The sequence below is a fragment of the Eriocheir sinensis genome, unplaced genomic scaffold, assembly GCF_024679095.1.
Source record: "Eriocheir sinensis breed Jianghai 21 unplaced genomic scaffold, ASM2467909v1 Scaffold6, whole genome shotgun sequence".
NCBI lineage: Eukaryota > Metazoa > Arthropoda > Malacostraca > Decapoda > Varunidae > Eriocheir > Eriocheir sinensis.
Window position 1 is genome coordinate 609,739 of NW_026111942.1, and position 14,286 is coordinate 624,024.

At 44.4% G+C, this 14,286-nt stretch overlaps 1 protein-coding gene and 1 pseudogene across 1 annotated transcript; one reads left to right on the plus strand and one right to left on the minus strand.

Annotated features, from left to right (window-relative positions):
• Positions 1-784: 784 nt before the first annotated feature.
• LOC126993300 (netrin receptor DCC-like) lies at positions 785-12,709 on the minus strand. Its single transcript, XM_050852256.1, has 6 exons — positions 12,556-12,709; positions 11,642-11,785; positions 9,220-9,343; positions 3,819-4,063; positions 1,510-1,658; positions 785-818 (listed from the first exon to the last, which is right to left on the minus strand). The coding sequence occupies exons 3-6, from the start codon at positions 9,297-9,299 to the stop codon at positions 795-797; spliced, it is 498 nt and encodes a 165-aa protein (XP_050708213.1). The 5' UTR covers positions 9,300-9,343; positions 11,642-11,785; positions 12,556-12,709; the 3' UTR covers positions 785-794.
• Positions 9,656-10,842, plus strand: LOC126993299 (signal transducer and activator of transcription 5A-like; annotated as a pseudogene).
• Positions 12,710-14,286: the final 1,577 nt, after the last annotated feature.

Consider the following 14,286-nt stretch of genomic DNA (forward strand, 5'->3'; position numbering starts at 1 on the left):
AGTAGGCACAGTGACTGTCAAGGCCCACACCAAGAGAAGGCAAATGATGTAAACAAGCTGTGTCAACAATGAGCAGACATTCTAAGTATTGAAAACAAGGAGTAGTAGTAGTAGTGGTGTGCCTGAGCTGCCCCACTTACTGTGTCTGTGACCTGCCTTGTGCGTGGGTGGTGGCATGCTGCTCCTCCCTGGAGGTGAGCCCAGACAACGTATTATCAAAATACCACAACAAAATAGTCATTCTCGGGTAAATCACATTTTAGTGAGTCAGTAACTCTCAGCACCGGCTTTGATATCTCCAAACTTCAGGACAATCAAATATGAACACATTACTGGAGACGTGTGCTTTGCCCACAGTGTAATCTATGCATTTTATTCAGTCTTCAAGGAATAATAAACACAACAAAGGGTTATGCTTACAGCCATGCTAAGAAAATCACATGCATCAACATCAATAACTTGGGTAATGTACACTTTTTAAAACTGCAGCGTCTGTACCAGCGGCTGCAGCTGCCCGCCAGAAACATTGGAATACATTCAGTAACCTTGTAAATGTTTGCGTCTGGGCTTATTAGCAACCTGGAATTATCTGGACTAGTCACTGCCTGTGTCCAATGCAGACAACAATACATCAGTACTCATGAATGCAAACAAAGGGCTACAGTGTGAACAGTGTCTGCCCCGCACGGCACCGCTGCTTACTTGACTCAAGGACACACAGCTGGGCGTCCCTGGCGAGCTGTGCGCCACACACTGGTACATCCTGAGTACTCCTGGTGCACCAGGCCAAGGATCTACAGGTTGTTGCCGCTCACACTCTACAGGGAGGCTTGGCATTACACACACCTAACACAACACAGCTGTGTTTTGTGTAGCTATTGACAGCCTTATATTTATCTCCCTGCATAGAGCCTTATATCCCTTATCTACTGAAATCCCTTTATGTATCTACTTAGAACCTTGTATCCCTTTTCCTTTACTTATCTCTTTAGAACCTTATGCATGGAACCTAATGGAGTCTCATGTATCTCTTTACATACCTTAGGCATCCATTTAGAGCAGTGGTTCTTAACCTTTTACTTCCCTGCCCTTCCAGGAAGTAGTCCTTCCTCCACGCCCCCTTGCATCTAGCAATAAAATTTCCTTACAGATGTTAAAGAAACTGGCAAGCCCTAAGTAGACTACAGGAAACTGAAGTAATGGCGATACTTTTGCATTTGTTCATAAACTTCTCAATATTAGCCCACGCTCTTGGTAAGAGAATAGCAAATATAATTAGAGAAATTCCTAGTTTTCCCTAGGGCTCGCACCCCCTGAAATTACTGTGCTCCCCTCAGAGGGTGCACCCCCAGGTTAAGAACCACTGATTTAGGGCCTTACATTCCTTTCCCTTATGTATGTATGTATGTATGTATCCACCAATCTATCTATCTTATGAATCTACATATCTCTGTCCTTTAAACCTGTAACAGCGATAAATTTCCACACCGCCACAGAAGTCCGGCTCACCTGAAGGTATTCCGTCTCCACCAGCAGCTCGCCGTTCTTGAGCCAGTGGAGCGAGGGCTCTGGCTGGCCGTACACGCTGCACTCCAGCTCCACGTTCTCCTTCTCATAGGCGAGAGCGTTGGCCGGCTGCCTCAGAAACCTCGGAGCAACTGTCACACAATTTTCAAGCTTTAGTAACTGAGAGAAACATGATGACTGAAGAACACTAAGATTTTTACTATGCCAAACTTTATACTCAAACCGCAAAAATATTGCTAGTCTTTGTTATTCCATTTTCAACATTTTACCACTCTAGTAACTGAGAGGAACTTAATGATTGACAAACACTTAAGATTTTTACAATGGCAAAATTTATCCACACAAATCACAAAAAAATATGCAGTCTTTGTTATATCACTGAAAACACTTTAGTACTGAGACAAACATCTAACCTAACCTAACTTAACGATAACTGGCAAATGCTAACCTTTCACAATGCCAAACTTTATATACTCAAACCACAAAGATATGAATAGTCTTTCTTATACCATTTTCAATACTAGTAACGGAGACAAACATATGATCATCATTTCCTGGATGCCTGCTCCTAGGAGCTCCCAGCAGGGGATGGCCATGGCAGAAGAGCTTCCATCTTTCTCTATCCAGACACTACCTCCTTGCCTGCTCAAAGTTTCTCAAAGATTTTCCCCTCTCCCCAACGTACTCTTGCACCCTATCCTCCATTTCACTGGAGGTCGTCCTCAGAATTCCTCCTCTATCTCCCTCACCGACACCCTTCTGGTCATCATACTCTCCTCCATTCGCTCCATGTGGCCAAACCACTTTAAAGTCTGTCGCTTCACTTCTTCCACCACTCCACACTTCTTCCCTTCACCCCTGTGACACATTCCAAAATGCTCGTACACACTTTCATTACTCATTCCATCCATTCTACTCACACCACAAGCACTCCTCAAATAACTCATTTCCACTGCCTGCACTCTAGACCTCTGACTTTCATTCCAGGCCCACGTTTCACTTGCATATGTGAGGGTTGGTACTATTATTGTATTTCTCAAGTCCCTCTTTTACTCCATGCTCACACTTCTGCCATTCATGATTCGTCCCAAAGACCCTACCACCCTTCTTCCTTGCAATGCCCTTTCTCTTATCTCTCCCTCCATACCACCATGCTTACACATAACTGATCCAAGATACTTAAACTCATTGACCTCCTCCATTTCTTCACCATTCAAAATTATTTTGCATTCTTTTTCACATTAAATTCTCACTCTATATGGGCATACAAAATCTACAACCTCACTTCTATTTCTGCTCACAAACCATCACTTCACTTCTGTTGACATTTACTTTCAGCTTTCTCCTGTTCCAGACACTATCAAACACACTGACCAAATTTTGTAGGTCACTTTCATTTTCTGCAATGAGCACCGTGTCATCAGCAAACAGTATCGAATTCAGTACCCACTTCCTTCCCTCATCGAACAGTCTTACTCCATCTTCTCCAACTTTGCCCTTCATTTCTCTAATGACACCATCCATATAAATATTGAATAACCATGGTGACATGACGCACCCTTGTCTTAAGCCCACTTTTATCTCAAAATGTTCACTTGTTTCTCCAGTAATTTTGACACATGCAGATGCATCATCATATAGAGAGACTGTATTAGCTCTAGCTTTTTCCATATTCATGAAGGCAGCGTATAGTTTCTTTCCTTTTACTATTATTTTTTCTACTTCCATCCTGAAGGCAAATATCTGATCCACACATCCCCTTCCCTTCCTGAAGCCTCCTTGTTCTTCACTGATTTTCTCTTCTGTAAGTCTTTGCACACTCTATTATGATTTTTCCATATACCTTTCCGGTATACTCAGGAGACCTATACCTCTATAGCTCCCACATTCCCTCTCCGGCCCGTCCCCTTGTACACTGGGACAGTGATGGCTTTCGTCCAGTCTGCTGCCCCCCCCCCCCTGCTACTTCACATATCTTGACCATCTATTTCACGACTTCATCTCCTATGACAAACATATAATTCACAATCACTAAGATTTTTACCATGCCAAACTTTATTCACACAAGCACAAGAGTTAACCAGCATCTTCATTCTTTCATCCCTTTCACTGGTAAACTCTGGAACAGCCATCATGTGTCTGTATTTCCTCCTGCCTATGACCTCTACACCCAATATTAACCTCTCATTTTTTTTCTTTATAGGAGCAGTGCTTTATTGTTTTCATTGTTTTTTTGCCTTTGAACGCTTTCATTGCTGTAAAAAAATATATATGTCATAGTTTTGTCTCACCTTGGACCTGTATGTGGGCCACGGCGTCGAGCGAGTCCTCCCTGTTCTCCGCCCGGCACCTGTACGTCCCCTCGTCCTCCTCCTGCAGGCCATGGATGTGCAGGCTGCTGCTGCTGGTGCCGCAGAACAGTGTGTCCAGGTCCCTGTTCTCCGCCCGGCACCTGTACGTCCCCTCGTCCTCCTCCTGCAGGCCATGGATGTGCAGGCTGCTGCTGCTGGTGCCGCAGAACAGTGTGTCCAGGTCCCTGAGGAAAGGCAGAAAGGTACGGTAAGCAAGTGAGTTTTGTATCTAATTGCTGTTTGTCACAATTTTTCTTTTTTTACAGTAGAGGAAGCAGCTCAAGGGAAAAAATAAATACCAACAAAAACAGTCCATTACAATAAGCCTGCTGCAACACTTACCTTATATACAGCAATAACTGCAACACACACACACACACACACACACACACACACACTAAAAAAAAAGTAATGGGTATATATTTATTTGATTCTGAAATCTCTCCCTCAGTCACTGTTATCCAAGCTCTCAAGACACATCAAAATACCCCTCTCAGTCATCATCATCATTTCATCGACGCCTGCTCCTAGGAGCTCCCAGCAGGGGATGGCGACGGCAGAAGAGCTTCCACCTTTCTCTATCCAGACACTCCCTCCTTGCCTGCTCAAAGTTTCTCAAAGATATTCCCCCCCTCTTCCTAACGTACTCTTGCACCCTATCCCTCCATTTCACAGGAGGTCGTCCTCCAGCATTCCCTCCCTCTATCTCACTCACATACACCCTTCTGGTCATCTTACTCTCCTCCATTCGCTCCATGTGGCCAAACCACTTTAAGGTCTGTCGCTTCACTTCTTCCACCACTCCACACTTCTTCCCTTCACCCCTGTGACACATTCCAAAACGCTCGTACACACTTTCATTACTCATTCCATCCAATCTACTCATACCACAAGCACTCCTCAAATAACTCATTTCCACTGCCTGCACTCTAGACCTCTGACTTTCATTCCAGGCCCACGTTTCATATGTGAGGGTTGGTACTATTATTGTATCTCTCAAATCCCTCTTTACCTCCATGCTCACACTTCTGCCATTCATGATTCGTCCCAAAGACCCTACCACCCTTCTTCCTTGCAATGCCATTTCTCTTATCTCTCCCTCCGTACCACCATGCTTGCACATAACTGATCCAAGGTACTTAAACTCATTGACCTTCACCATTTAATGCGGAAGATTACTTTACAGTTGATCGATCAAAATAGAACAAGAAGAAATCACAATTTGAAGATAAGTGGTAAAAGATTCTCGTCACACGAAGCTAAACACTTCTTCTTCAATCGAGTTGTTAAGGTTGGAACTCTCTACCCTGTGATGTCGTTGATAGTACAACAGTTATGGCCTTCAATAATAGATTAGACAAGTGTTTTGAATCCAACCAGCAACTAAGATATTACTCATTGTCGTAATAACGTTAAGTTATTTCGAATACTGGTGTCCTTGTCCGCTTTTATCGCCCGGTTAGTGGTAGCAGTAATGGTAGTTCTTTCCTCTTTCCTATAATTTCCATGCAGTTTTTCCATGCTGCATGGTTCTTTTCATTTCCTGCCAGGTTTGGCTGGAGGGATGGAGGGGTGGGGAAGAGCCTTCGCCTTTGCTGTCCTTCATCTTCCACCTTTGATTAGATAGTTAGTGTAGCTTGTCACAAACAGCCTCGTAAGGACCAGCAGGTCTGCTGTTGTTTGTTCTTCCTTTGTGTCTTTGTGTTCTTCAAAATTCAAAATTATTTTGCATTCTTTTTCACATTCAATTCCACTCTATATGGGCATACAAAATCTACAACCTCACTTTTCAGAAACCATCACTTTACTTTTGTTGACATTTACTTTCAGCTTTCTTGCTCTTGTTACAGACACTGTCAAAAACAGTGACCAAGTTTTGTAGGTCACTTTCATTTTCTGCAATGAGCACCGTGTCAACAGCAAACAGTACTGAATTAGTACCCACTTCCTTCCTCAATCAGTCAGCCTCTGAAATGATGAAGGCTGAGCACCAGGCAGGGAAGAGAACATTCCAGCAAACTATAATGTAAAAATGTAAAGCCAATAAAATATTCCTGTGGATTGATGAACAACTCATGATTGTATAGAGCCTGTGGCAGCCAGCAACATAAAACATTTTCTTGTCATGAAAGTGAGCATAAATACTCACTTTAAGGCAGTTCACACAGCTACAAAGAATAAAATACAAAATGAACAACATACATCACAAGACAAAGCCCCTGCTGAGAGTGTTGGCCACACAGTGTTAGGCCTTGGCACAAGTATGAGAGAGTATTAACATGCACAAGGTGTCTTAACCATCCTCTTCACAGCAGCCTGTGAGGAGAGAAACCAAGCATGAGTCTTGTCAGCCGGGCAGGGAATTGGTCAATGCTATTTGTCATGCCATACACTGCTTGTGGGAATATTTACAGGTTCATCACATGCAGCAAAACCATTCTTCCTTGTTGTTACTAAGGCAAACAGCTGATGTTTTGTTTTATTGTAATGCCTTGAAAACTAAGGACACCTTCCCTGTACAAGATACTACAGAGATACTTAGTAGCATAACCACTTTTTAATGTATATGAAACTAGTCCAGAATTCTCCATTTCCTGCCTCTTGAGCCACGAGGCTGGGGGAGTAAGGCTCAGCACTGCCCACAGACTGGCTGACCAGCTCCAGGGCTCTCTCCAGGGCCGAGTCCTGGCCAGAGTGGGCACCATGGGCAGCCTCCCCTAACCTGAGTCTCCTCTACACCCACCACTGAATGGGTATCACGTATCAACGGGGGCTGTGCCCTTCCTCCCCAGGGGGGGCTCTAAAATATATGCAGAGATCTGTCACTTATGAGCGTCATGCCTTATCGGGGAAGGTAGTGACGGACAATCCTGAGTCTATTGTGTGATGAGATCATGGTGAATTACACACACACACACACACACACACACACACACACACACATTTCTAACTAACAGGGAAATGAGGACAATAATCAAGGACAAGGTTTCCAACTGGTGCCCAGTGAGGAGTGGGGTCCCACAAGGTTCAGTGCTGGCGCCAATAATGTTTGCTGTTTATATAAATGATATGGTGGAGGGAGTGACCAGCTATGTGAGTTTGTTTGCAGATGATGCAAAGCTATTGAGACGAGTCAATGATGTGAAGGACTGTGAGGCATTGCAGAGGGACCTGGACAAAATATGGGAGTGGAGTGGTACATGGCAGATAGAACAACCTTGGGATATGTAAAAAAAAATAGAGTTTGGTAGGAGTGGTAGATGTGAATACAATTATAAGATGGGAGGTGAGATAATATGCAGAGGAATGGAAGAAAAAGATTTGGGAGTGACTGTCTCAGAGAACATGTCACCGGACAAACACATCAACAGGATAACATAAGGACAGCATTTGTGTATTTTGGACGAGGAGATGATGAAGAAAATAATAGTTACAATGATAAGGCCAAGGTTGGAGTATGCAGCAGTGGTCTGGTCTCCTCATGAAAAGAAGAACATAAGAAAGCTGGAAAGAGTGCAGAGAGTGGCAACTAAGGTAGTACCGGAACTTAGGGATCGGACTTACGAGGAGAGACTCAATAGCATGGGGCTCACAACCCTGGAGAGAAGAAGAGAGAGAGAGAGGAGACCTGATAGCGGTGTACAGGGTGGCGAGTGGGGTGGAGAATCTGGACAGAGAGGACCTGTGTGTGTGGAGCGAGAGAGAAACGAGAGAACATGGAGAGTTGAGGGCGACCACGTGTAGGCGAGATGTGAAAAAGTTTAGCTTCCCAAACAGAAGCATTGAGCTGTGGAATGGACTGGAGGAGGAGGTGGTTTGTGCAAGAAGCATTCATGATTTTAATGAAAATTTGGATAAGAGGATATGGAGACGGGACAGCGCGAGGGTAGCTCTTTTCCTGTGTCACAACTAGGTAAATACACACACACACACACACACACACACACACACACACACACACACACACACACACACACAGACACACCCACACCCACACGGCCCGGTAGCTCAGGGGTAGAGCGTCTGGCTCACAACCAGAAGGACCGCGGCTCAATTCCCCGGCCGGGTTAAGATAAGTTGGGTTTATCTTCTTTCACGTGTAGCCCCTGTTCACCTAGCAGTGAGTAGGTACGCGACGTCAGGCAAGGAGTTGTGACCTCGTTGTCGCGGTGTGTTGTGTGTGAGTGGTCTCAGTCCTACCCAAAGATCAGTACTATGAGCTCTGTGTTCCTCCGTAGGGGAACGGCTGGCTGTCTCGAGAGAGACCCGCAGCAGACCAAGAGGTGAATTACACACACACACACACACACACACACACACACACACACAGACAGACAGACACACCCACATCCACACCCACACCCACACACATGTAAGAAACAATAAAGACTGTAATTCTGCAAGAAGACCTAAACAAGATTTGGAAGTGGACTATGGAATGGGAGATGAAATTAAATGTGAAAAAATGTCATGTTATGGAAATGGGAAAAAGAGAAGGAAGACCAAAATGGACATATAAAATGGGAGATGGTGAAACATTAAAGAAAGTACACGAAGAGAGAAATCTGGGAGTAACAATGCAAGATAACAAACAGCCAGAGAGTCATGTTAATCGGATATTCGGTGATACGTATAACATGGTGAGAAATATAGGAACAGCATTCCACTACATGGATATGATGAGAAAGTTAATTACCACCATGACCAGACCAAAGTTGGAATTGCAGAGGCAGTGTGGTCTCCTCATAAGAAGAAACACATAAAGAAACTAGAAAGAATACAAAAATGGTTCCAGAGCTGGAGGGATTGACACATGAGGAAAGACTAAAGGAAATGGACCTACCAACACTAGAACAAAGAAGAGAAAGGGGAGACCTAATACAAACCTACAAATTATTGAACAAAATGGAAGAAGTAGACAACGAGGAGTTACTACTAAAAGAGGAAATTACCGCCAGGAACACAAGAGGACAGTAAAAAATTGAGGAAAGGAAGATGCTTGAGAGACACAAAGAAATATAGCTTCCTGCAAAGAAATATAGAGCTTTGGAACAGACTAAGTGAGGATGTAGTATTGGCGAGGAGTGTGCTAAGGAAAAGTTGGATAAATGTAGATACGGAGACGGGACCACACCAGCGTAAAGCCCAGGCCTGTAAAACTACAACTAGGTAAATACACACACACACACACACACACACACACACACACACACACATATGATATCCTTCTCTTTGATCTTCCTGTGTTAGTCTTCCCTAAGCTGTCCTTCCTTCCCTTCACTCTCTCTCCCTCGCCTTCCATCCTGAACAAACCCTTGCAGCCCTTCATGCTCCCTCTTACTCTTTGTCTAGGAGTGGCCCATCATCTGTAGTCTTGGCCACCCTGCCCTTGGCCATGGCCGGCACCGTGGGCAGCAGCATCTTGGTGGTCAGCTCACGGCCACAGACCTTGCCCACGACCTGACCTATGGAAAAAAGAATGGAGGTGATTTCCAGCAAATACCACTGATAAATAAATGGCCAGGAAGGGCCAAGTTTAATACCTGTGGACACTACGCTGCTTAAATAGCAACATCTCACAAAAAAAAAAAATCTCTCTCTCTCTCTCTCTCTCACACACAAAACTAGGTAAATACACACACACACACACACACACACACACACACACACACACACATCCAGACTCGCCGCACCAAGAAACAGCAGATTAACTCAGGCCGTTGTGTCAAGAACAGGAGTGAGTCCTTGGCTCTACAGTACTTAACAAACATCACATCATGAAGCCAAACACCAGATTCTCATCAAGTGTGCGTCTAGTGGTGGGTGGCAAGTGACCACGACCCACCTCAGGTGAGGCTGCCCATCATGAGTGAGGCCCCGGCCAATGCTCTCCTCAACAATGAGCAAAGCTGAAATGTCAGGGGAAATTCTCAACAATACTGGCAGCATGGAGCATCACCAGGGCTCAAGGCAGCTCTCCCTTAGTTTCTGAGACATGAAAATAAAGAGAGCTGAGAAGAAGGGCGCGGACTCAGTTCTGGATGACAAGTTTTCCCTACTCTTCCAGGCACAGTTCAGTGTTGGTGAGGTGGTGTTCCAAGTGTGTCACTGCCTGCAGTGTTCATGGCAGCCAGGAGCCTCATGCTTGGCCCACAGTCTGCTGGGATGATGCATTTGCCAAGCAAGGGCGCACACACTGCCTCAGAAGGTTCCATGGCCACAGGTTTTGGACGTGTTTGATGCCAAATTCCAATCTGCCACAGGAAGAGGCTTGACAGAAGACAACCTAAAGTTCTTAGCTGGAAAGGCATTCAGGAGTCCTCAAGTACAAGATTTCACTAACATGTCATGGTCATGGTTCTGCAAGGAGCCTCTGTCAGGACGGAACTTAACTTTTTGGGAGTGGTTCTTTGAAGGTCACCAAGGAGCACAGCCTTAGAGCTTTGGGCTTTGTGGGACACCCGCAGGCTGAGGAAATGATAAAAAACTCCAAGCCTAGGGCTCCTGCACTTCTCTGACCCAGAAGTTGGGGGAGGCAATATGGCATGGAAGACACCACTAAAGACTGTGTTCAGAGGCAGGTATTCCTGCTCCAGCCTTGTACCAGTAACTCCTTTGTCCGCTGGGTGAGGTGGTAAGGTACAGTCTGGGGCATGTGCTATAGCAGACCTTCAATTCGTCCTGTACCTGAACCTAAAGAGCAGCAAGTACTACACCACAGCCAACAATGGGTGTGTCAAGCCTCGTCTAATTCTTAACATCCCAGCAGCAGGGCACGTCAGGGGAATCTTAGCCCAGTGCTCCACAAGCAATGTATCCAAGGCATGATGCCGTAGATCCACCTCCTGTGAGCACCAAGCCATCTCATTGTGCTCGGTATTATAAGACACTTTGGCTTCTCACATCAGCTATTTCTGAAGGTCAAAGAGGGGGTCAATCAGGTTCTAATGAGTGTTTTTTAAGGTTCATGCTACAGAAGAAGGATCAAACTACCACCGGGATCATAAACACACCACTGGAAATTGTCAGAACTAGTCGGAAAGCCTTGCCAAATATGTGAACTTGGTTAACAAAATGTTTTAATATAGGAGTGACAATGTGTCTCCACAACACCCCCACAACAACCCTGCTGATTATCCTGACACCCTGGAAAGCCTGCCAGACACAGACTTCTCAGCCTCCATGTGGTCCTCAGTGTTTGGCAGCGTGACAGACAGGGACTGACTGGAAAAGTGGACACTTGTCCGTGGTGGAAAATATTATTTGCATGCTGTTCACAACTAATGGATGTTAAGAAACAGTACAGAAATCTTCTCATATTTGTCTGTCATAAACCTAGTAAATGTTTATCAGTGTTTGTAGGAGTTCCTTTTGGGTGTTGTATTAGCTAATATGAATACAAGTGTGCCGATGGAGGCTCATAAGTGCTGCAATCCCATTTTTTCATAATAATAATAATAATAATAATAATAATAATAATAATAATAATAATAATAATAATAATAATAATAATAATAATAATAATAATAATAATTAACAAAATTCTGTGGGCCAGGTTTAACACTTTGCTCTTGTTTAGGAAGAAATTAAGTATGATTTGCAGGTACCTGAAAGGATCACTTGACCTTTGGCCTCAACCCATGGAGCTAGTCTGCTATCAGGAACACTCAACTGAGACTTTCCATTCATCCACTTACACACACACACACACACACACACACACACACACTCTCTCTCTCTCTCTCTGGGGCTCAGTCACCCACCTTTCCCACGACCCGGCCTCCCAGCACAGAGAAGGTCACCCCCACGGCCTTGCTCATCAGGGTCTTGATCCTCACCACGCGGGACACCTTGGCGCCATTCAGGTAACACTTGACCTGCGGGATGCCACTGCCGGCAGCCACGGGCTGAGAGGCGGAGGGGAGGAGGGAAGGAGTGTCAGTGAGGGCCGCAAAATGGTCCCAAAAATAGTGGCTTTAGAGCTAGTGACTTTTTCTTACTTTTTGATATCGCTGGGCACATGAGAGCAACAGCATCACACAGCATTGACTCAAAGCCTGTGTACTGCTGCAAGGGATGAAGGAATGAAGAAGCTGGTTACTCTTGCATAAGGGACTTGGACAGCATAGGGAAGAGCTAAAGTAGAAAGAGTTTGTAGGATGGGTCAGGCCAGGCTGGGTTAGGTTAGAAAGGGGGTGAAAGAATGAAGAAGCCAGTTAACTCTTGCATAAGGGATTTGGACAGCATTGAGATGAGCTAGAGTAGAAAAAGAGTTTGTAGGATGGGTCAGGCCAGGCTCGCTTCGGTGGGGGGGGGTTAGGTTAGGGGGGTGAGAGTGAGGAAGCTGGTCAACTCTTGCATAAGGGATTTGGACAGCATAGGGATGAGTTAGAGTAGAAAAAAGTTTGGAGGCTGGGTCAGGCCAGGCTAGGTTAGGTGTGGGGGGCTGAGTTAGGTTAGGAAGAGGAGGGGACAGTGGGATTGGTTGGTTTAATAAGGGCAGGAAAGAATGAAGAAGCTGGTTAACTCTTGCATACGGGATTTGGCAGCACAGGGATGAGTTAGTGTAAAACAGAGAAATACAGACACACAAACCCTCACATAAAACTCAAAAGATCAACACAAGACTTAACTCAACTTGTGTCTACTCCAACAAGGCATATCCGGACACACTCACCTCCACATAAGAGCCGAGGAAGGCAGCCACAAGCGCCGGGCCAATGTTCAGCGCGACAAACAGCGGGTAGGGGAGAGTTAGCGCCTCCTGCTGCACCCGGCACTCACTGTCTGAGGCCCGGCTAAGGAAAGTTGGTAGGAAACTTAAGACAGTATTCATTTGTTAATCATTTACTAGCATCATAATTCTTTTCATCACTCTCCACTCCCTGTCCTAACCTATCCAAAGATGCCACACCTGACCCAGCCTGGCTTGACCCAGCCTTCAAACTTTTGTTCTACTCAAGCTCATCCCGATGCTGTCCAAATCCCTTATTTTATTTTATTTATTTTTTACAGCTAAGGAGACAGTTCAAAGATAAGTAAAAATTGCCGTAGAAATTCAAAGATAAGTAAAAATTGCCGTAGAAATTCAAAGATAAGTAAAAATTGCCGTAGAAATTCAAAGATAAGTAAAAATTGCCGTAGAAATTCAAAGATAAGTAAAAATTGCCGTAGAAATTCAAAGATAAGTAAAAATTGCCGTAGAAATTCAAGAAGTAAAAATGGAAAGACTGAGTGGCGGGAATGTGATAATTGAAGATCCTTAAGACATGACTGAGCAAAACAAAAAGTTCCAGCAAGTTTTTACAATAGAATCAAATTTCAAGTTACTGCACCACCGCAACCGCACTGATGATTTGTCAGTACCGCGCCACCTCTGGCAAACAGTTAAACGAGCCTGTTTGCAGATGATGCAAAATTGCTAAGACATATTAGAAACAGTAAAGACTGTGATATTCTCTAAGATGACCTGAACAAGATTTGGAAATGAAGTATTGAATGGGAGATGAAATTCAATGTGAAGAAATGTCATGTAATGGAAATGGGGAAGAGTGAAGGGAGACCAAAATGGACATATAAAATAGGAAATGGAGAAATATTAACCCGGCAGCTTCGGCGGACCCCATTTGGGGCTTGACTCAAAACCCCTAATTCCAGCTAATTGTTGGTGGTGGCGGCATAGTGCAACCCACCATGCATGGTCATTGTGGTGGGTGAGTGATCTTGAGGTGGGCTTATTTGTCACAGGTTGTGTTGTAAGGTCATGGCAGACTGAATTAGCTACCCATACAGTAATCACTTGTTAAACTCTCTAAAGTAGACAACAAGCGACTCTCGGCTAGATGCCGCACGTCACGACTGCTTGTTTTGTAACAAACACTGCCCATAACAATGGAGGAAAAGTAAATATTTTTAACGGCTTTATGGTCATGAGAGGAGTACTCTGATGTACGTTCCATGCTCTTTTTTTAGTCTCAAAATGCAGTGTAATGTTGCCGTTTCTCGGCCACCTCTCGGCTTTCCCATAGCCGAAGAACACGGGCTAAAGAGAGTTCAAGAAGAGAGATCTGGGAGTGACAATACAAGATAATCAACAGCCTGAAAGTCATGTAAATCGGATATTCAGTGATACGTATAATATGGTGAGAAATATAGGATTAGCATTCCACTACATGGATAAGGATATGAAGAAAAAGTTAGTAACCACTATGATTAGGACAAAATTGGAATATGCAGAGGCAGTGTGGTCTCCCATAAGAAACACAAAAAAACTAGAAAGAATACAAAGAATGGCAACAAATATGGTTCCAGGGCTGGAGAGATTGAAGACATATAAGGAAAGACTAAAGGAAATGGACCTACCAACACTAGACCAAAGAGGAAAGGGGAGACCTAACACTAATTTATA